At 39.6% G+C, this 23,510-nt stretch overlaps 1 protein-coding gene across 1 annotated transcript in view; it reads left to right on the top strand.

Annotated features, from left to right (window-relative positions):
- The window catches only part of myo7ab (myosin VIIAb), a 55,296-nt gene that overhangs the window by 8,511 nt on the left and 23,275 nt on the right, over positions 1–23,510 (top strand). The window contains exons 4-23 of the mRNA XM_082547779.1: positions 334–402; positions 2,861–2,974; positions 4,035–4,187; positions 4,679–4,863; positions 5,078–5,199; positions 5,308–5,450; positions 6,531–6,644; positions 7,380–7,533; positions 7,627–7,703; positions 7,845–7,964; positions 8,665–8,807; positions 8,899–9,109; positions 9,200–9,335; positions 14,243–14,349; positions 15,825–15,962; positions 18,161–18,319; positions 19,040–19,132; positions 19,827–19,921; positions 20,141–20,225; positions 20,627–20,845. Coding sequence (XP_082403905.1) covers positions 385–402; positions 2,861–2,974; positions 4,035–4,187; positions 4,679–4,863; positions 5,078–5,199; positions 5,308–5,450; positions 6,531–6,644; positions 7,380–7,533; positions 7,627–7,703; positions 7,845–7,964; positions 8,665–8,807; positions 8,899–9,109; positions 9,200–9,335; positions 14,243–14,349; positions 15,825–15,962; positions 18,161–18,319; positions 19,040–19,132; positions 19,827–19,921; positions 20,141–20,225; positions 20,627–20,845 — 2,586 coding nt within the window. The 5' untranslated portion in view covers positions 334–384. The remainder of the gene's footprint in view (positions 1–333; positions 403–2,860; positions 2,975–4,034; positions 4,188–4,678; positions 4,864–5,077; positions 5,200–5,307; positions 5,451–6,530; positions 6,645–7,379; positions 7,534–7,626; positions 7,704–7,844; positions 7,965–8,664; positions 8,808–8,898; positions 9,110–9,199; positions 9,336–14,242; positions 14,350–15,824; positions 15,963–18,160; positions 18,320–19,039; positions 19,133–19,826; positions 19,922–20,140; positions 20,226–20,626; positions 20,846–23,510) is intronic.

Here is a 23,510-nt window from a genome sequence, read left to right as displayed (position 1 = left end):
TGGCTTAAAATGAGAGGAAGTGCCTATTTTGAGTAGAGTTAATAGTATAGAGGTGAAAAAAAGCATAATATATCATAATGAATTAAAAGTAGACGTTGTTTTTTCTTGGTCTCAACCCCACGTGGCAAAGAACATGAAAAACTTGTGTATCCTGTTTTTTTCCCCCCTCATCTGTTCTCTCATCTCGTTATCCAAAAAAACCTGTTGAACAGTCTTTGTTTTGGTGACTTTCCCTCAAACTGTGTGTATAAAAATGTGTAATTCATACATACGAAGTAGATGCAGTCTGTTGTCTCAAAGTTAATGTGATGTCTGTGACTGGTTTCATTTTAGAGCCCTCATATGGTGACTTCTGATGACCTGGAATCAACACGAGGCTGAACCATGGTCATTCTGCAACAGGTGGGTCCTGTACCAAATGGTTCTGAATGTCTTCCAACCTCTTTGTCCTGTCCGTGTATTAAAAGTAAGTTCTTAAGTTCGTTTCTGTACAAACGTTCTGTGGGAATTATGGATGGACATTAATGTAAAAAGTCAGGTAATATTTTTTCCTTTGCTGATATTTATTATTTTTAAACTTAGGTGGAGTTTCTGTTGGTGTCCATGTTGTAATGGGACCTGGTTAGACATTGACATCAGCAGTTTATTTGTTGTAGCAGAGAGGCACAGATTTTACTTTGAAGGAAATGAGTCTCAGTTTCTGGTTTGCATCATACTTTTTGCAGTTTCCCTACCTCTCTGCGAGTATTTGGAGAGTATTTGCACCCAAGTTGATAACAAAAAATATATTGGAGAACAAAGCAATTACAAGGAACTTTTCAATGCATTACTCGCCAAAAGATTTTTAGTAGCGACCAGTGGACCAGTGTTTTTGCCAGTGGAGAAAATTTTTTTTGCATGGATCCATAAGTCAAAAGTTTGGGTTACTATCTCAAAATTTTGAGAAAATAATTTGAAATTTCAAGTTATTTCATATCAGATGCTTTAATTGTCTGAGGTCTAAGTCTTCTTAGATGCTGACTCTACCATAATATTATTTTTTAGAGAAAGGCTAAACAGACTAGTGTTTTTAATTCTTTTTGTTTGTCATTGATTTTATTTTTTGTCTAATCGCAGAGACTCAGGAGAAGTTATTTTTGCTGAGGGTTAGAGTTGAGGTTAGGGTGATCACGCTTCAGTGCATTTGTATTATGATGGTTTCTTTTGATTTTCCACTGAGGTACAGAGCTTTCCCTAATGACTTAAGCCTCTGCCATAACCACAAACTTGATACACAGTATTCTGTGTTTGATTATTTAAGAAGGGGAAAATTAAACTCAATTTTATAAGGGCTCAGAAGTCAGTAGGTGAATATCTGAGCACGGCAGCACTTTTTTACTGTCTGTCTGAAGGATCATTTGGGATTTATTGAAGGAGGGCGGAAGGTTACTGAACTCGTTCATTTTCTTCTTCCATATTATTATTATGAGAGGCCATAATCGTTACATCAACCTTGCCAGTACCTCTGTTCATAAAAGATCGGCTTAAAATCCAGATTGTGGCTCTACTACTTTAACACAAAAAGCATAGTTTAGGTCTCTTTAGCATCAACTCATGCAAGTAGGTCAGTTTAACCTGACATTTTAGTGTCTTATGGGAATGTTTGTTTGTTATGGTGGGCCAGCCAGCAGGTTTAATGATTTTAAATTAAATTAAAATGTAAAAAGAAACAACCGAAAATCAAATTGTGAGCAAGAATGATTTATTCAGCATGAGCTCCACAGTCCTGACACACTAAATATAGAAAAAGCTGGGCAGTTACATCATATCAGGCCATCAATAGTTTCCCTTTCAATAACTAGATGCCAGTGCCTTTCTCCCCCGAGAGTCCTGCAGGGCACGACTCAGACACTCCTGCACCGTTTCAATCTCAGCTCAGAGCCACGGCTATGAATCTCATTCGAGTGGGAGACATCTGGATGTTGTTAAATGGAAGCAAAAATAGCATCTTTAAGGTCACAGTCTAGACTGTGGGGATGAACGCTGAGCATCGTGCTGCAGTGTTATGATGAGGTTTATACCAGCTCCCCTTCTGATTTACATCTAAATGACACCTCGTGTTTGTCATTCATTGGCAAAACACAAAATGACCTCTGTGCTGACACGTCTAAGATGATAAATGCACTTTTTTAGGGTCGGCTGTGTTCATCTCCAGGGGGCTTGCTTTTCATAGTATGTCTAATGGCACAGTCAGTGCCATGATTGGTTGACTGTTTTGTAGATTTTTAATACCTCCTGTAGCAACCTGCTCAGTCATGGTTTTTGCTAAGTGTTGGTTCCACCTCAGGAAAATTAAGCCTTATTTGTTGTTACGTAGGGTTACCTAAGTCTCAGTGTTACATCATGGCCTTCCTGGTGGATGTGGTCAAGTTTAAATCCTTTTTTCAGGCTAAATCCTCAAAAATGTAACTAGTTGGCAGCTGAAAAACTGGGTAACTGGGTGTGTGGTGCAACTGATATTTCCTGGTTATCCAACATGTATATTCAAATAGTTGAATGCAGACAAGGAGACCATAACAAATGTCACGTACAGCTAAGGCACATGCAGCTCATCAGGTTTTGCAGCTGTTACGGGGAAAACCTGATGTTTTCTGCTCAAATTTCAAAATAACATCTAGGAATAAAAAGAGTTAAAGTATAAGTATGAGATAAGAAATTATATGATTACAAACAGTTGACATCTTTGGTTACAGATTTTTTTTAACAAGTGCTCTGAACTTCCCCAGGGAGATAAAAAAAATCATTCAGCTTCAGTTTACTCTGATATTATGATGTTATTCTATTACTTCCTGCAGTCTTTAACTAAAGTTTTGTAATCCAGGGGGACTATGTGTGGCTGGATCTTAAAACGGGCCGGGAGTTTGACGTCCCCGTGGGAGCCGTGGTCAAACTGTGCGACTCTGGACAGATCCAGGTTCTGGATGATGAAGGCCGGGTAAGTTTGCAGAAAAGCAGGAAGGACCTGAAAGCAGTACTCCAAGGTAGACTACATAAACAAGAGAAACTAGAATTTAGGTTTTTCAAATATGAAAACAAGGGAGACTGCGTAGATACTGTGATAAGGACTGAAAGTGGACTGACGCTATATACACACACAGAGTATAATCAGCGAGGACTTGATGACAGGAACTAAAGGCCAAAAAGGCCAAAAACAGAGGAAAAAAATCTGAAATTTATAAACTAAGAGCTCTAAACGCACAAGCTTAGATTCTAAATAAATCAAGAATAGTTAACAATAGACCTGAATTCAGAGTCCAAAACTCAGACTGTGTTTTGCTGTTGTACACTTGTATTGTATTAGACCATTAAACCTAATCCGCGTCCAATAATTTGTAATGCTTTTCATGGTCATGGGTTTTAAATGGTTTGAACTTTTTTGAGTATTTGCTTCATTCTTAGGTCACTTATTACTTTCGTTTTTCTTCATGTGTTCCCTTAGTATTTTGAGCCCTTGTTTCTTAGTTCGAGCTTCTGTTTGTATTAGAGTTTGATCCATCAGTTTCTCGCTTCATGTTCAGTGTTTCTATTTAGTTTGTGTTTTACTTAGTCTCCCATGCATTGTCTCTAGTTTTAGTTTCTGTCATTTAACTTAATTGTGTTCAGTTGTGTTTAGTTCCCCTCCTGTTTCCACTTACCTCCTTGTGTCATGTGTATTTTTAGCCTCAGTTTGCCTGTGTTCTTTGTTACGTTGTACTGTGTTCTGATCTCTTGTTTCTAGTGTGTTCCCGATATGGTTTCCTTTGGCTTTTGAACTTTGTTTTGTCTTTTTTTAAGTTTTTTTTGTTTTGTTTTTTGTTTTTCATTCCCCGTCTAAACACCACTGTACCCTCAATCTGTTTATATGACAGGTACCGTAGAGATTTTTTTGTCCTTTTAAAATGACACAAAACTGCCAATTAATTCTTTCCGTCAAAGAAGGGTGAGTCAGTGTGACTTCATGTGGCTTTTGAGGCCTTTGTTCCTCTAATCTGCTTCCTCATTCCTCACCAATGCAGGAGCACTGGATTTCCCCTCAAAATGCCACCAACATCAAACCCATGCACCCAACCTCCATACATGGGGTGGAGGACATGATCCGTCTGGGTGACCTCAATGAAGCTGGCATCCTCCGTAACCTGCTAATCCGCTATAATGAATGCGTCATCTACGTAAGTTTCCCTTTGTGGCACCAACGCAGCTGCATTTACGATCGCCTGAGGTGCAATTAGTTTCTGTAACTTCCAGGCCTTTTACTCGCGTGTTCAGCAAAGCAGTAACCACTGGCTTTGGCCCAGTTAAGGTCTTATTCAGGTTAATCTGTTTACTTGTATCTTAAGCGCCCAGCAACAGCAGCATTTACTTGTTGCTATAAATAAAACAGAACGTCCCTTCCTTGCTGTTTGACCGGAGGTTCACCGATAGAAACAGGCATTTGTACTTGTAAAACACCCAATCTTAGAAATGCTAGTAAGTCAAAGTTAAGACCACTAAATAGGAATAATAGAGACATTATTTTTATAATCATCTCATATATTTTGGAGAGCATAAAATTTTGTTTTATACCCTGTCAGTAGTGTTTGATTCACATATTTTGTCCCTGAGTTTTTGATCTATCTCATGTTTAAAACATCGACTTTCGTCTGTCTTTGGGTGTCTGCAGACGTATACAGGCTCAATACTGGTAGCAGTCAACCCTTACCAGCTGCTGCCCATCTATACTCCAGACCAGATCCGCCTCTACACCAATAAGAAGATCGGCGAGATGCCGCCGCACATATTCGCCATCGCAGACAACTGTTACTTCAACATGCAGCGGAACAACAAGGACCAGTGCTGCATCATCAGGTTTGTGCTTGATCATTTCATAAGAACTCAAAGTGATGGACGTGCGCCATTTCTAAACAGGAAAAACTCTGCAGTTAATCTGCAAGCCTCTGTTGGTTAAAAAGGCTGGTCATAGTTAGTATCCTTTGTGTGCTGCTGCTGTTTGAATAGTTTATTTGTAATGAAATCATCATGTTTATTGCATGACTGTGTCACTGTTTTCTTTATGAGGCAGCGGTGAGTCTGGAGCTGGGAAGACTGAGAGCACAAAGCTGATTCTGCAGTTCCTCGCTGCCATCAGCGGGCAGCACTCCTGGATAGAGCAGCAAGTCCTAGAAGCCACGCCTATCCTCGAAGGTAAGCATTAAACTCCAAAAAAGATCACCTTCAGTCCACGAATGGACAGTGAACATGGAAGAAAGTGTCATGGGTCACCTTCATCGTCTGGTTTGTCAATTTCTTCAGCTTTCGGCAATGCCAAGACAATTCGAAATGACAACTCCAGTCGCTTTGGGAAGTACATAGATATCCACTTCAACAAGCGAGGGGCCATTGAAGGAGCCAAAATAGAGCAGTACCTGCTGGAGAAGTCCCGCGTGTGTCGACAGGTGAGAAACCAGATCCAGATTAAATATGTTAAATCTTTCACAACTCCAACCACAATTAGTCAACATTTGTAGACAGATGGATGGTAAGCAATGATCTAGACCTGAGAATGCAGTTTGGGATGGGGCTGAGTGAAGATTGATGGCTGCTCCTGGGTAGAGGTTATCTGACAGCGAGTCTAGCAGTTGTGATCCTGCTTCTAAACCTTAGATAAATACAGTTTAATATTTTTTTACAAAATCAAAAGTCTGACATCAATGACAGACATACAGTCTCAAGTTTATATGATGACTGTTTTTACTACTAAAATAAATGACACATTAGCCAAATAATAAACAAATAGAGAAGATATTGTGCACATATTTGCAATAAATATTGAAGAATTAAATTATTAATTTAACTAAAACTGCAAGACGTTGGATGGTGATTTTGTTTGTTTGGGTTTGTGATTATTTTCAATTTATTTAAATTCAGTTTTATTAATATAGCTCCAAAGCACAGCAACCGTTGCCTAAGTTGTTGTAAGGTAGTAAGATAAAGACCCTACGATAGTAGAAAGAAAACACAAACAATCAGACAATCAGAAAAACTCCCTTTTAACAGGAGGGAGTCTCACCTGTCTTAATGTTTTACTAGTTTGTCATTTATTATTTGTTTATACAGCAGCTGCCTTCACTTTGGTGCTCACAGGAGTTGTTATATTTAATGGTAAATGGCCTGTATTTGTATAGCGCTTTTACTAGTCCTGCCTAGGGACCCCAAAGCGCTTTACACACCCAATCATCCACCCATTCACACACACATTCACACACTGGTGGAGGCAAGCTACAATCAAACTCTTCACAGCTGAATCAAAGTGTGTAATTAGTCATTTATTTATCATTAATTAAACAGGGGCAGATGAACTATTCAGTCTCCCTGCATATGTGGACATATTACATACAAAAAAAATAAATACTGGTCCAAGATTAATAATATATACTCTTTATGATACGTAAACAGTATCACGTAGATGCTGCTTACATGTGCATAGCATATTGTGTGTCGGACATACGGGGTTTGCTTCTTTCTTGCTCCTGCAGGCTCCAGATGAGAGAAACTACCATATTTTCTACTGCATGTTGAAGGGCATGGCTCCTGAAATGAAGTCAAAGCTGGGCCTGGGCCTTGCCACAGACTACTCCTACCTCACTATGGTGAGTCTCGCCAGTTAATTACTCATTTTTAGTGATAAAAATGAGTAATTAAGAAATCGATGTACCCATCATACAGCTGAGTTTAGCACTTTGAACATCACTGTGTTGTTTGTTTATAACAGGGTGGACTACTGCAGTGCTCTGCTATCTGCTCTATTAAAAATGTTTTTAATTAACCTCAATATATTTCAAACCTCTACAGTCTGAGTGTTTACTGGGCCTGGAAGGAGAGAACACACTGGTGCCTTTCAGCTTACATGTTGCTTTTAAAATCACTCTCTTGTCTTTAAAGCTCTTTATGTTCTTGCTCCAGTATGTAGTGCACCCTCTCCGGTCCTCCACAACCAAAGGATTAACAAAGTGTTATTTTAGTAAAAGAAAAAATTACCAATCATAATAAAGTATGTCTCAATTAATGCATGAGGTTACAATAAAAACAGTGAGTGGAAAAAGACTGTGCCCTTGTGTCCTGATGGTAAAATGAAGCTAAAGTACAGAAACATAAATGGTGCAGTAAATGTTGTGCACAAAGCTTCAGGGATCATAAGTAATATAATAATAATGTAAAGTTAATTTACCGTTTCCGATAAAGAGCAGCACGTAGCTGCTTCCCAGAGCATTTCACTCGGAGCTGTCAGGTGAAACCCATTAAGCCACATTGCAGTTACCTGGAGCCGCTGGCCTGGTTCTGCTCATAAACAGCAGACCTGAAGTTGGATTTCTTTTATATCACAGGGTAGCTGCACAAAGTGTGACGGTCGTAACGACCTGAGTGATTATTCCAGCATCCTGTCAGCCATGAAGGTTCTCATGTTCACCGAGACAGAAACTTGGGAGATTTCCAAGCTTCTGGCTGCCATCCTGCATATGGGAAACCTGCGATTCGAGGGTGCGTGAATACACAAATCTGAAGCATCAATCAGAAAATTTGCAAACTTTACAAACCTGTGAAGAAAACGATGTTCTGTCTTGCTTCCCTCAGCTCGTACCTATGATAATTTAGACGCTTGTGTGGTTGTGAGATCTCCTGACTTGGTGACCGCTGCGTCGCTTATGGAGGTCTGTAACTGTTCTCACACACATGATTGACACACAACCATTTTACTGTTCTTCCTTAGAAAAGAGTGGCTTTAAATCTCTTTCAAATTGATATCTGGCAGTTTTTTTGGTGATGCTTTTGTTGGTCGTTGTGAACCGTAGGTGGAGCCTAAAGATGTGATGGTGTGTTTGACGACACGAACCCTCATCACACGTGGTGAAAGTGTTGTCACCCCTCTAAGTGTGGAGCAAGGCCTGGATGTCAGGGACGCCTTTGTTAAGGTACCGATTTTGTCCTGTTTTAGAGGTAATACACGTAATCACCAAGTCTTTCACAGATCATGTTGTGATTGTCCTCCAGACAATCCAACTTCTTCTTTCTACGAGTCTGTCTTTCTGCAGACACACTCTACAGCTATAGCTGGTAACAGAGTCCTTGACTTACTCTCCAGGAGATCTGCTGTGAGCTAAAGAGCCAATTTAGCCATTACCTGCAAGTTGGAGAGCTCGTTCATGTACAACTATGCAAGACTCACTTATTCTGCAGAGCAGGCGAGAATTTAAGACCCTAGATAATATTACAAGGCATGGACATTTGTTGTCACTGTCATGATGGTTTTATGGAGCTTGGTTAGGAGAGCCTGCACAGGTGCGATACACACACAGACCTGGAAGGTGCTGGCTTACCTTAAAATGTGTCCCTCCACTTACCCCCCTATGCTGGTGGATGGGACACTGCTTGTTATTTCTACACCTTTGGTGGTAATTGTGTAACATTTTCCCATTCCTAATAACTATGAAGTATTTATGTTGGAGTGAAGTCTGGGAAAGGGTCTGTGGGAAAATATTTTTGGGAGTCTCCGAACCTTAATGACGCTAATGACGTTGCCGTACAACGAAGACAATGATGGTGATGAAGAAGCACACTTAGGAGGCGGTGAGCGAATCTGCTTCAGCAAAGTTCATGAATTCTGTCATCCAGGGGATCTACGGGAGGTTGTTTATCTGGATAGTGGATAAGATTAATGCTGCCATATACCGACCTCCTTCCTGCGAGAGTACCATCATCCGAAGATCCATCGGTTTGCTGGACATCTTTGGCTTTGAGAACTTTATCGTCAACAGGTGAGAAGTTGTGTAAAAGAGTGTTTTTGTAGATCATTTATGCTACTTTATTAGTTTAACGCTGTCATCTTTTTTTTTTTTCCCACTGTAGTTTTGAGCAGCTGTGCATCAACTTCGCCAACGAGAACTTGCAGCAATTCTTTGTCCGCCACGTCTTTAAACTGGAGCAGGAAGAATACAACCTGGAGGACATCAGCTGGCAGCACATTGAGTTCACAGACAACCAGGATGCATTGGACATGATCGCCAACAAACCCATGAACATCATCTCCCTCATAGATGAAGAGAGCAAGTTTCCCAAGGTGCAACAGATATTTAGTAGATACTTGTAAAGATAAGTCTTACTGAATTTGGCTTTGATTGATGTGCGTTTTTTTTTTTTTTCTTTTCAGGGAACTGATGCTACGATGCTGTATAAGCTCAACTCTCAGCACAAGCTCAACTCCAACTACATTCCTCCTAAAAACTGCTACGAAACCCAGTTTGGTATCCAGCACTTTGCAGGAGTGGTACATTACGAGACCAGAGGTACGTCCCTGTTCATCAGATTTTTTCTGTTTGTGTTGGTTTGTCTGATTTAAACTTATATTGAAGCAATGATTTTTATTCTCTCACTGATACGTTTAAAAATGCCAGCAGGAATCGACTGTACTGAACAGACCAGTCACAAAAGTTGCATAGACCTGACGTGTAGTTACATTTCTAGGGAGGTGCACATCAGGTTACAACGTTGATTTCCCGCTGAAGCATAAATTTCCAGTAACTCCAGACCCTAATTTGGCCTTTGAAGGTTGTTTTCCCGAGTCTTTCAATCAAGTGGGTGAAATAAACATTCTATCAAAAGGTCATTCAGAAAAGTTAGCAGCAGGCACACTGAGAGGATATTGATTCTGAAATCAACCTGTCCTGACAGGATTTTTCTTGTTTCCTCAAAACAAATGTGTTCTTCCCGAGTTATTACTTTTAAAAGGTCAGTAGGGAAAGTTACCAGCAGGCACATTAAGATCATATTGATTAAAAAATAACTTTGGTCTGAAGAAGTTTTTTCTGAGGAAGCACAGACAGTTCGGATGAGGGTCTCATGGAGGGTGTTTGGCCACAGCAGTCTTAATAGATGCTTCATCACATCTGACCAGAGCTCTCACCTCTCAGGCTCTTACAGCTGCTGGAGAAACTAATCATTATCACATACTCTGAGCTGGTCCAAAAATGAACACTTTGTTTCACAAGATTCACTCAGAATTACATTAAAGAGGATATTAAGGATAAATATCGGTTTCAATCAGAAATTCTTCATCTGCAAAAATCAAAGCAAGAATTTAGAGTTTAGATGCCAGAAGAATAGTTACAAAGAAATCATTTAAGCCAGATGTTCCGGTCTTAAGGGATATCGACACAGGAAGCGATTCACTCATCGTGCATCGTTTTGATGCTGGGAGTCGGCTCTGGTTGCCTGGTAACCATCTAACATGTCTACCAACTTGTCATAAGTTAATGTCATATCCTTCACACTCATTGGTAGTTGAGAAAAGTTTAAAAGGGCATCCACACAGGAAGTGACTAGCAGCAATGTAGCGTCCAGAGTAGGGATGGGTATCGTTTAGGTTTTATCCGATACTGGTGCCAAACCGGTACTTTTGAAACCTTGCCGGTGCTTAAACGGTGCTCGAACCGGTGCTTAAAGAATGGAAAACACAAACTTGTCCAAAAACCTCTTATGTTTAGCTGTTTGTTTGTAAAAAAATAACAATGTTAGCCTTTTCTGCAGCTATAGGTCATATATGGTATCACTCTTGGCTGGAAGCAGTGATTAAACAATGGAAAAAACACATACTTTGTCCAAAAACCTCTCATTTTTAGCTGTTTTCCACTTTTTCTTTGGTAATTTTAGCCTTATTGGCCAGGGTGAAGGGAGTATTTGCCATCAAACAAGAAGACAGCCGCATGTAACTACGATGGTGTTTGCTAGTTCACCTTATGTGCATTATTTTAATAACGTGATTAGCCTACTCAACGTAAATTACACACGAACAACATTAAGCTACTGACCCAGAGAAGAACGGCTGCTGCTGCCATCATCATCCATCATCATTTCTGCTACACTGGCAGGGCTAGGGGCCAGGACTCTCCTCTTCGGGTTCTTGGGGGGATGTTGCTAACTCCGGTTCCGATAACAGGCTCCACACCGGCAGTAGATGTGCCGGTGTGAGGTCTCACAGCAAGCTATCAAATACGGCGCATTTCTCGGCTTAAAAAAAACCTGCTATGCGTCACCAGGTGTTTCATCAGATTCGAGGTGTTACCTCCTTTGCACAGAATCAGCTTAAAGCACTTGTTGCAGGCTGCTGAGTTTGCATCTTTTGCTGTGGAGTACAGCCAGAATTTTGACTGCTTCGCCTTGGGCATTTTTAAGCTGTAGTTCTGCTCTAAAAGAATGTACGTACCTGGGCCCGCCTACTATCCTTGGAAAGGTAAAATGATTGGCTAGAATCCAAAGTGTATGACAGCTCAGGGAAAAAAGCACTGAAATGTGCGCTGCTTTTCGGTCTGGTTACTACCGTTTATGTCAGAACCGGTGCCAACAATGGCAGGGCTACAGACGAAAGGTAAAAGCAGCATTACCTTAGAGGGGTTTACCTCTGACAAACATCTGGCAGACAGTCTTAACAGTTTTTACCTTCGTTTTGAGAACTATGATTGTTCTAGGCAGACCAGCACACTGAGGGAAAAGACCATCACTCCCCCATCTATTTGTATTGATGAGACAGGGGTAGCTAATCTTTTTAGACATACCAAAAGCAAGAGTCCTGGACCTGACAACATCTGTGGACAGGTACTGAGAACTTGTGCTGATCAGCTGAGTGGGATTTTTCACTATATCTTCTCACTTTCTTTAGAGCTACAGACAGTACCTAAAATTTGGAAACATGCGATCATTGTCCCTGTTGCTAAGGGCAGTTCTCCTAAGGCACTGAATGATTTTAGGCCTGTGGCTCTGACTTCTTTAGTGATGAAGACATTTGAGAAGATAATTAAGAAGGAGATTTTAATGCATGTTGAACACCATCTTGACCCCTTCCAGTTTGCCTATAGAGCAGGGAGAGGTGTGGAGGATGCTGTTGTCACACTCCTGCATCTCTTGTATAAGCATCTTGAGGCCCCCCACACCCATGCAAGATTATTATTTGCTGACTTTTCATCTGCATTTAATACAATTCAACCCCTCTTACTTGCTGACAGGCTTTACAATCATTTCAAGCTTGACACTAGTCTGGTCGGCTGGGTGACAGACTTTCTGACTAATAGGTCACAATGTGTGAGGGTAAATCATGTCTTTTCTGATGTGCTCTCCTCCTCTACTGGATCACCCCAGGGTTGTTGCCTCTCTCCCCTTCTGTTCATTCTGTACACAAATGAGTGTCGCAGCAATTTCACAAACAGACACATCCTGAAGTTTGCTGACGACACAGTGATCGTCAGTCTTCTAGTGGGGGACGAGTCAGGCCATGGACAGGTTGTAGATGATTTTGTGAATTGGTGCGATGAGTCCTTCCTTTCACTTAATGTGTCAAAAACTAAAGACATGATTATTGATTTTAGGAAGTCCTCTTATAGCTCATCACCCACTATCATTAAAACTGCCGATATTGGGATCGTTGAGAGTTATAAATATCTAGGTGTGGTACTTGACCATAAACTGTGTTTTGAATCTCATGCTGATGCCACTACTAAAAAAGTTCAACAAAGACTGTTCTTTTTAAGGAAAATGAGATCTTTTAACGTCTCATCTGAGATGTTGTCCTTGTTTTATAGAAGTTTTATCGAATCTGTGATGTCTTTTTGTATCGCTGCCTGGTTTGGTAACCTAACGGTGAAGAATAAGAATCGGTTGGGACTTCTGGTAAAAACTGCTAGCAAAATTTCAGGGCGCTGGCAAGATGGACTTTTGGCCATTTACAATAGAAATGTGCTTAGAAAGGCTCATTCTATTATTAATTGTGTGAACCATCCACTTCACAGTGAGTTTGAGTTGTTGCCTTCCGGCCGCCGTTTTAGAGTACCTCCGAGGAGGACTAAAAGACTCCAGGTCTCTTTTATCCCTACTGCGTCTTGTCTCCTTAATGGCAAATAATTGTCCTTGAATTTTTTATCATTATTGTTATTATTGTTTTATAGTATTGTTCTGTTTGTTCTTATCCTCCTGCTGCTAAACTAATTTCCCCTTGTGGGACAATAAAGAAATTGAATTGAATTGAATTGAATTGAATGATACCGGTACCCATCCCTAGTCCAGAAGCCACTGAAAGTCAATTACATTCAGCGACTTTAAGTGACTACGGGCACTACGGGGACCCGCCCATTGGCCTCTCAACTTCAAGACAAGACACTGAAGCCACAACACATGAGAGTGAAGGACAGTGTTGACTGACGTATGAGACCATGGTAAATACATAGGGTTACCTAGACAACCACAGCCTGGAATGTCCACTAGTGGCTGATCATCAGTTTCAACACACTCCTTAACTCAGGACCAGCCCCATTCCCAGTGTTTATTTGTCCTGTGTGGCTGGTTCCGGTGTGGATTAACTATTTTTTTAATTTTAACCTCCTAGGACCTGGCGTCCACATATGTGGACATCCCATTTTGGGTTATTTAGACCAAAATACTCAATTTTGCTCTACAAGGGCCTGATATCCACTTACGAGGACATTATATGCTACTGTTCTATCGAAATTTTAAATGAATATCCTCATACGTGGCTCTCATTTTTCTTAGAAACAAAAATCAGGTAAAAAAAAAAAAATCTGGTAATTCTTTGTTTTTACATTCATTGGTTCCCAATATGCCCAAATATCAAAGAGAAATGAAAAATGCATGCCGTGGAAGAGTTCGGGTCCTAGGAGGTTAAGTTTAACAACTTAACCTCACTTTGTTTAATGTCTCTAAGCTACAACATGCAGACCAGCTTTGAACAGAATTCACTAACATGTCGTTTCATCCTCAGGAAAATATCCCTTGGTTTGTTTGAGTTTGTTTGGAAATTGATGTGAATGCAAAACCTAAACTTCTCTTAAATACATGTATTGCAACTTGAGGTGACTGTTGTGATTTGGTGCTATATAAATCAAATTTAATTGAATATTGCTCATGCACGATACTGTGCTGCTGTGTGAAGTTTAGCTTGTTCCTTTAAAATCATTGCATTCTCATTTAATCTGAAAAGGTCATTCAAGCAAGTTAGCAGTTGTCACACTCACAGAAGATATTGATTAAAACGTTTCAGTTCAATTTAGTGTTGAAAACATGACCAAGATATAGTGATATTTTTTTGTAAATAAATTTCTGTGCAAAAATCAGTGCAGTAAAAATGTTGATTCAAATAAGATATAATCAGTCCTCTGTCTTGCTTTTTCTCATTACGCCCTCCTTTCAGGCTTCCTGGAGAAAAACCGAGACAGCCTCCACACTGACATCATTCAGCTCGTCCACTCGTCCAAGAATAAGTTCATCAAGCAGATCTTCCAGGCTGATGTTGCCATGGTGAGACCAACAAATGCATTAAAATCATGACACTGTATGTTGTATCTTTTTTCTGTTTTGTTATTTGGTTATTTGGGTTGGTAAATAATCGATATTCACTTTATTTATTATTTTGGCTTTGAGCTGGAAGAAATTATTACTTTCTTGGATTAATTTTCACTGCAAACTTATGAAGGCTTTTACAGCAGCGCACCTTCACGCCTCTCGAAGAGTTCAGCTTCACCGATTGTTTGTTCAGCTTGAGCTACAATGACAGAAAGAGAGCCTTTGGTCAAGAGCAGTAGGTAGAAGAAGTAAAAGACATTAAGCCTGAGCAGCTGCCTTTGTTTTACCCGGCCCCTGTCAGCAACATGAGACTGTGGCTTTCCATCACTCTCCCACTGCACAGATCTCCCACGATGTGCACATCTGCCACCCCCTGTCTTTGGTGTGGCTGCAGCTTTGCAGGGACTGTGAGTTGCCCTTGTGAGGCAAGCTTAAAGGTCCTAGCTCCCTACCTGATGACCCGATGTCCCACACCGCATCCACCTCTCTCTTTATTAATTTGTTTTAAAGATTTATAAATTGCATGATGTTTAAGCTTGTAAGTAATTAGATTAACCATGTACTTATGAAATTACAATATTGATCAAAATGATCATGAATATGTTTTTTACCATAGCCGAGCAACCCTACTTTAACACATTGCATCATTTTCAGTTTCTTTCTGAAGCGTTTTAAATCTGTAGACCGGTGTTGTTAACATCGTGCGTGTCTTCTGCCTTCCTTCGGCTTCTCTCCTAATGACAAACACCTCCTCTCACTCTGCTCTCTTTTCTCTTTCCTCTTTCTTTTCCTCCTGAAATCAGTTTCTATGTGGCTATCAGCAGCCCAGCACACCTGCTCCCAAGGTAATCACCAGCCTTTAGCCACATGTGGTCCCTCCAACCCCGTGTGTGTTCTCTTAAGCCGAGTCCAATTATCCATGACGTGCTTAGCAGCATCCCTCTGCTCCCTCTCAGCCCTTCTTTTTATTTCACAGGTGTGCCAAAAGCAGAGGGGAACATTGTGCTGATGAGGGGAAATTTGGCGTGAAGTTAATGAAAAATAATCTTTCAAACTCTCTGACACAGTAGGCAGTTCTGCATACAGACGAAAACTCCTGCATGCTTTTAAAATGTTTAAATCTAATTTTGTTTTGGCTTTACTCACAGGATCACAGTGACAACTGGTGTCAGAGATTTTGTGTTGTCTCCTCTTTTAATTGTCCGTCGTGTGCAATAGAAATAACGTGAGAGCAATCTGTGTTTGCTTTGTGGATCTTAAGAGTTTGAAGCCACTGGTTATTTATGGTTGTAGAGGTTCAAAATTAAATTCCCATTTAGGGTGTTTTATATACCATTGTGATGTCCCATTACAGCAGCATCAATAGCATGTCTTTACCTGCAGTGCAAACATTCTGAAACTATCTGTTTTGTATGTGTTTGCGTTCGTAGGGCGTTGAGACGAGGAAGCGCTCCCCGACTCTGAGCAGTCAATTCAAACGATCTCTGGAGCTGCTGATGAGGACGCTCAGTGTGTGTCAGCCGTTCTTCGTTCGCTGTATAAAACCCAACGAACTTAAAAAACCCATGGTGAGCGTGATTTATTACTATGTATGCGCTTCTGTGTTGCGATGCCCCAGAGTACAGAGATATGTTCAGAGTAGGGTGACCATATTTTGATTTCCAAAAAAAGAGGACACTTAGCTCAGTCATGAAGAACTTGCTTAAAGAAACATATTTAACATATTTAAACGATGCCTTCTCTGTGTGGTTAATTAATTGTGAAATAAAATATGTCATATAGGCTTTTACAAGTCAACAAGTGCAAAAAAAAATAACTTAAAAACCTCTGGAATTAAATAATGGTACAGAAATAATGCCTCATCTGCATAAAAAGAATTACCAGTACTGGGTCGGTATGAGGGCTGGACTGGGACAAAAACTTGACCAGGGCATTTTGACTAGAGACCGGCCCACCAGGTATTATAGGAAAAGCCATAAAGCCTTTGAATGAAAACGAACACTGTTGTGACAGTGATGTACAGTCTTGTTGGTATATGTATGATTTCTATACATTTTACATCAGATAAGAACTTTGTTTGTAAGATTCAGATAATTATTTAATAAAAGTGAGACATTTTAAATGAGAATAAGAAAGAAAAGTATTTCCTTGTGCCCCCTCTCCCTGTTAATGCCCTACCTGCCCCCTGGCAAAACTTTGCTAGACCCGCCCCTGACACAGTTACCAGCTGTCAGCTACATAGAAAAGGATCCTGGTGTTATTTGTCTCTCAGAAACAGTTCAGAACTTCCCTTCAACTCATTCATGTCACCTAAAAGGTAATCCTGTTTCTCCATCACCTGTTTAGCTCTGATGATTCAGTAAGGACATCTCCTGGTTTCATCTTCATGTTTCCATCTCGCCACATATCCAAACCGATATCATATCACTATCAGTAACATAGCACCCACCCAGCTATATAGAAACTCCGTCATGCTAGCTAGCACGCAGTACAAGTTATTGTAACTGACTGTAAAATGTCAGCACAACGAAAATAAACTCCACCTAAACTTGGTTTATATCTGACCCAGATAGACTGCAGGTCATAACTTCTTAACTGAAGTTCAGTATACCTGACACTCATCCACCTGCTGGCCTCTGTGGAAGCTCCGCCATAGACACCACCAAATAACTGAGTTATTTTCACACACCGGCCAGCATCTGGCAAATCCACCACCTTTCATTGTTTATACCGTTACAAACAACAACAACGACAACAAAACCATCCCGGTATGCCCGATGGTCAGTCCAGCTATGGTCGGTACGAGGGAAATCTCTTTTGCAGTTCGTCTGAAAAGATGCACTTGCGCTTTGGGATCGTTTAAACATCATTAGGTGCGTTGCTGTGCGCTGTCAGTCCCATCTGTGAGCACAGAACAAGCGCTCACAAAGCAGCAGTTCGGGGATGACGTCACACACATGGGTCCTCTATCGGAATACAGGAAAACCCGGACATTTTTATCAATCTCGAAAATCCCCCCGGACAGAATGTGAAAAGTGGACATGTCCGGGGGAAAAGAGTTGGTCACCCTAGTTCAGAGTGCAGCCACGGCATAGCACCGCCCCCTTGTGAAAACAGACTGCCTCTGTTATATAGTAAAGTTTTCATACTGTTAGGCTACTAAAGTAGAATTTTTACTTTATATATATATATATATATATATATATATATATATATATATATATATATATATATATATTAAACTTTCTCATAGTTGTGGAGTTAAATGAGAAAACTGATGATGCTAAATTAGCTTAGCATATACCCGGCATAAAAGCTTATTACAGCATGAAAACGCTGGCTCTATCTGAAGGTAAACTCATGAAAAACTCAACACTCGTAATGCTGAACATACAGTCATAAAAAGTATTATTGCAGTAACATAAGACTATCAGTAGGACTATATTTTGGCAGGGAAAACTATCTTCCTGAAACGTAGTTAGCTGCGATAAGCTAACTAACGCTCCTGAAATTATAGAAATGGTCTAAAACACAAGCATCACAAACATTAGTTTGAAACTAAAATAAAACTGTGCCTGTAAGCTTCTAATTTCACGTATTCATAGCTTATAGCTCACCAGTGATTGTGTGACCCACTTTAGCATGATGTAGATTTAGTTTTGGTTTGAACCCCAAACCTTTATAAGCCTTCATTTGCAAATCAGGAGGCACTGCAGAAAAGGGTTAACTCACGTTTTAACACTGGATGCTTGTTTCTCCTTCTCAGCTGTTTGATCGAGAGCTGTGCGTTCGTCAGCTGCGCTACTCTGGCATGATGGAGACCATCCGGATTAGGCGGGCGGGTTATCCAATCAGATACACCTTCGCCGAATTTGTGGATCGTTACCGAGTCCTGATGCCTGGCGTCAAACCTGCTCACATACAGGTCAACATTAAAATCAGTCATCTGTTTCACTGCTTAGTCCTGACAGATTATTTTAGCTGAGATATTATCATTATTATTAAAGAATCTTTTACTTAGATTACAGAATGATGGATTTTTAGAGCATATATCCACATTAATACAGCATATAAAACACGGTGTAGAGGCTATTTGAGCTTCCAGTCTTGTATCAAATATAATTGCGGTATATTTACAGCAGCATACCCTTGTTTAAAAATGTGAATATGGTTTGGAAAGTATTTGAAGCTGTCTTTAATGAATTTTGACCTTAAATTAACTTACTTAAAAAATATATTTGGATATATTTAATAGATGTTTGTTAAATTTAAAACTGACACATTGCTACATAACCTTCTTAACTCTTTCCCCCATTGAGACAACATTTGATGACCTCCCCTGTAGCGTTAATGATGAGTTTTGACATTTTTTACTATATATCAGTAAAGTTGTGGTTTGTTCTGGATTTTTCCAAGATCCCCCTGACATCAGTCATTTTGTTTTATAGGCAGGAAATCTAATATGACAGCTCAGAAAGTTCAGAGAAGAGAAACGAGGGTTACCCCAGTAGGTGTCTAAGGTCGAAAGAGTTAAACTGACTGTAATTCAACGTTTCCTTAATTCTGATGAAAATCTTAATGATAAACCTTAAAACAAAGTACAAATTCATGTCAGGAGTCATTATTTCTCATTTTTTCTTTCCAGGAGGACTTACGGGGAACCTGTCAGCAAATAGTCCAGGCCCGGCTGGGAAAACATGATGACTGGCAGATTGGAAAGACTAAAATCTTTCTAAAGGTTGGTTTCCTCATGTGAAAGTTAGCTTACTGAGGCCTTGATCCAAAGACTTCTGAATATTCGGCAGAATATTAGACAGTTTAGGCTCCTGGTGATGTAGCAAAAGGCTTTTCTGCCTTAAAAAAAAGTTTTAGACCTTCTTAATGAAGCTCACTGCAGTGTCCATCTGTGTAAATGTTGAACAAGGTCTTTAGTTCATTTATCACAGGATTTCTTCTGCAGCTCAATAAACTTTTTTGATTTTGCAGGTTCTTTTTAGCATAGCAGCAAAAAGAGAAAACACAAGCATGCTCAATCAGTCAATGACATTCACTGCTGTCATCCCCAACCAGACACTTTGAGGGGGCAAACCATCCTAGCAGGTCAATTGTATGTGGTTAGGGTATACACTAGGTAGAAATGCTGTACTTCCTGGCTGTTTCTACTGTTCTTTTCTAATAAAAGCAAAATCACCAAAAACTTTGATGACCAAGAACATTTTTTACTTTAATAGCTCAAGTTTGTTCCCTCTAGACGAATTGTCTCAGTATGGGTCCCCAAGGCAAAAAACACGAGCTCCTATAAAGATAATTTCAAGTGTTTTATTTAAGTTATTAAACATAGTTTTGGCAAAAGAGCTCTACTGTGCCTTTTTGTTGCATATTATAATTTAATAACTTTTCTTTTCTTTATTTGCCACTTTGTCTCCTTTCAGGATCACCACGACATGCAGCTGGAGATAGAGAGGGACAACGCCATCACCGACAAGGTCATCCTTATCCAGAAGGCTGTGCGTGGGCTTAAAGAGAGGTAAGCGACTTGTAGGCGATTCCCAAATATCAAAAGTGTTTGTAGCTCATTGGAATAATGCTCTCTTCTTCCTTAAAGTGTAAAATTAGGTCCAGGATATATACATATCTTTGGTTTACCACAGCGTGAAGCAAAGGAGTAATGAAAAGAGATTTCTGTCTTAACCTACAAAGATAAAGGTTTGAAATCTAGTTTGTTTCCTTCTGTCACTCCTCCAAGAACAAACTTCCTCAGACTGAAGGGCGCTGTGACTGTTATTCAGAAGGTCTGGAGGGGTTACCGGTGCAGAAAGAATTACCAAATTGTGAGTTGTCTACATCAACAGCCTGTTTTTCTGTAGTTTTTTATGTACTGAAATATTCTGAAAGCCTCAGTATGTATTTGTTTCTTCCAATTTTCATCTGTTCTCTCTGTTTTTTGTTTTCAAATTTGCAAGGTCGTCTTAAACCAGATTAAAACGAGACAGAGTGCAGTGGTAGCTCTTTCTTTATTTTATTCCAAGTTGCATAAAATTGAGCCTGGTCGTTTTTACAATCTTGCTTCTTGCAAATGTTAAAGACATATGAAAACATTCCTTCCCCAAGATGTAGTCATGTGCGAGCCTCAGCACACGGTGTCCAATATAAACAATTACAACACCAACAAAAAACAAATTAAATACATAACAATAATCCCTGACCTGTCAAACGCGTTCCCCTCCTTCAGATGCAGTCCGGCTTCTTGCGTCTCCAGGCCGTCTACAGGTCGAGGAAGTACTACCGAAGCTACCGGACGACTCGCCTTCGTATGACTCTCATCCAAGCCCGTTGCCGCGGTTTCCTCATCCGGCAGGCATTTTGGCGGCGTCTTCGTGCCGTGTTGACCATCCAGGCCTACACCAGGGGCATGATAGCCAGACGCCTCTGCCAGAGGCTCAGGGCAGAGGTAAATAGTTACTACATTTACTACTGCTACCTAAATCATGTTGTAGGCGGGTCAGGAAGACGAGAACACTGGTCCTGAGGGCAGACTGACAGATGGAGGTGAAAGATAATATGGCGTCTTTATTATATTTTATCTGTGCTAGATGCAACTGAACACAAGTTTGTTACTTTGATGAAGAGACAGACGATATCATTTTCAAGTCTACCCAGTTAGCTTAGCTTACCATAATAAGTGGAAAAAAAGGGTTCACCTGTAGCTTCTGTTCAAAAGTTACAGACTTAGTATAGATCTACATAGCTACCAGCTCCAAAAAGTGAAGCCAATGCAGAAGTGCCTTAAACCTCCATATTTTTTTTGTAATGACCAGAGCAGGGGGTCCTGTGTTTGCAAAAACCTCATAGCCTCTTTTGATTTATGATCTCATTAAACCCTTTTTGATGAGTTTATGGCCTCAGTCACTAGTTTTATGCCTTGTTTAATAATGTCAATTTTGTAACTTAAGATCACATTAAGAGTCCTATTTAGTAAGCAGTGGTTATCAACACTGTGGCTGATCAGCATTTTGTATACAGTCTGTACTAACAATATCCAAATGAATCTCAGTCAGAAACATATAACTCGCTTATTAGTGCCATTTATCTTATTTAATGCTAAAATAATTTTTAAAATAACACTTTTTGATTTTGTTACCTTCAGAAAAAAACTATTTCTTTATGTTAAGCTGCTCTGGTGGCTCTGGCTTCACATTGTCATGAGAATAGCAATTATGTGAATAACTTAATTGTGACAACAGCCACTAAAGAATTAGGGAGTTGATATAAACGTCAGCGTGCCGTTACAAAAATCTTTTGATTTCATCCTTTGATAAATAAAAGGCCTCTAATCACCAATAATTTTATTTGCTACAATGAGCAAAATGATTCAATGAAGTAGCAAAATAATCCATAATTGAATCTTACCTTTTGATTTTTGTATCAGTCATGTCAGGCTTTATTTAAAAAAGCGACCACCCCACCACTGTAAGTTATTTTTTATTTCTTTTTTTGATTCAAAAGGAAATCCCTGTCATTCCAATGAAAATGTTTAATGTGTGTGTATGTGTTTTTTTAAATATGCTTGGTTAGGATGTAATTTATTCAGTTATAATGTAAAACCCCAACTTATTGAAAGTGTTCCTGAGATCATGCAGATATTTCCATGACAGACTCATACATATTTTTAATGAAGTGGTGCCTGAGGACCCGAAGATCATAGACATATTATTGATTCTTAGCCTTGTCCCTTGCGCAGAGATTTCTCTAGATTTTTCTCAGTCTTTTGATGATATAATGTGCATTAAAGATGAGATATTCAAAGTCTTGGCAATTTTACGTTGAGGAACTTTATTTTGAAATGCAATTTTTAGAGAACATCTGCCTATCATTACTCCCAATAAACTCTGCCTCTCTAAGAAGCTCTTTTTATACCCAATCATGTTACTGACCTGTTGCCAAATAAGCTGATTAGTTGTAAAGATTTTCCTCTATATGTTTCTTTTTATTGCCACTTACTTTTCAGCCTTTTTTTCCCCCTCTCTCCAAGTTTTTTGAGACATGTTGGTCCCATCAAATTAAAAATTGCCTAATATTTTTCATTTAACAGTAAAATGTCTCATTTTAAACATTTGATTTGTTTTGTGTTTTATTGTGAATAAAATATGGGATTATGACATTTAGAAATCATTGGATTCTGTTTTTATTTACATTTTACACAGCGTCCAGCCGTCTTGGAATAAAGGTTGGACAGTTTGGTTTATCATGTGGTCAGACATAAGATGAAAATATTAGTCCTGGGTATTTAACTCTGAGTGGGGTTGTCATCTTGGTGGTGGTCCTGGAAGTTGCCAAGCCACCCTCACATCATGTGATTGGTTAGGTCACATGAGTTGCCTCTGCTGGCCTTCATTGGGTTTAGGGTAGTCACGGCTCAAAGGCCCATTCTGAGCCAGGATTTGTTAGTGTGAGTTTAAATAATTTTTTAGATCTTTTGCAAAGTTTTGTTTCACTTGTCTTTATATATTCTTACATTTATTCTTTCTGTATTAAACTCTGTTGGCCTAAATTATGTCACCGTAAAACTATTTTTAACACATTATGTTACACCGATTTTATATAAAAGTCTGTAAAGCTGTTTTCATACATGCACTGCAGCTCTGAGCTGTGATAAACACGATTCGATGGATTCACATGTGAGAATGCAAATGTCCCATGTAGTCAGGTCAGTCTTTAACCTGCCGGCGCTGACATGCTGGTTCTCAGAGTATTTCCAGTTGCTCGGTGCAGACTGTTTTCCCCTGTGTGCTACATCTTTGAGAGCATAAATGTGGGTAATATCCTGACCTGAGTCTCAGGAAATTGTCCAGAATTTATGTGTGAAAACAGCTTTTGTAAACTATGGAAATGTTTGTTAGCTTTTCAACTTTTTCAGGGTAAAATTGCTATTTTTATATGATTTTTTCCCCTGAAGACTGTTAAATAAAATATTGTATTTTGTAAATGTTTGCTTAATCTCATTTTCTTATTAAATTGAATGTTCGGGGAACTGTAATATTCTCAAACATGTCTGCAGTTCAAGCGAAGAGCGTGAGGTCTCTAGGAGCACCGCAGCAGAGCGGGTGACAGACCAG

Source organism: Aulonocara stuartgranti (genome assembly GCF_965226115.1).
Source record: "Aulonocara stuartgranti genome assembly, chromosome: 10".
Taxonomy (NCBI): Eukaryota; Metazoa; Chordata; class Actinopteri; order Cichliformes; family Cichlidae; genus Aulonocara; species Aulonocara stuartgranti.
This window is presented reverse-complemented; position numbering and strand designations above follow the sequence as displayed.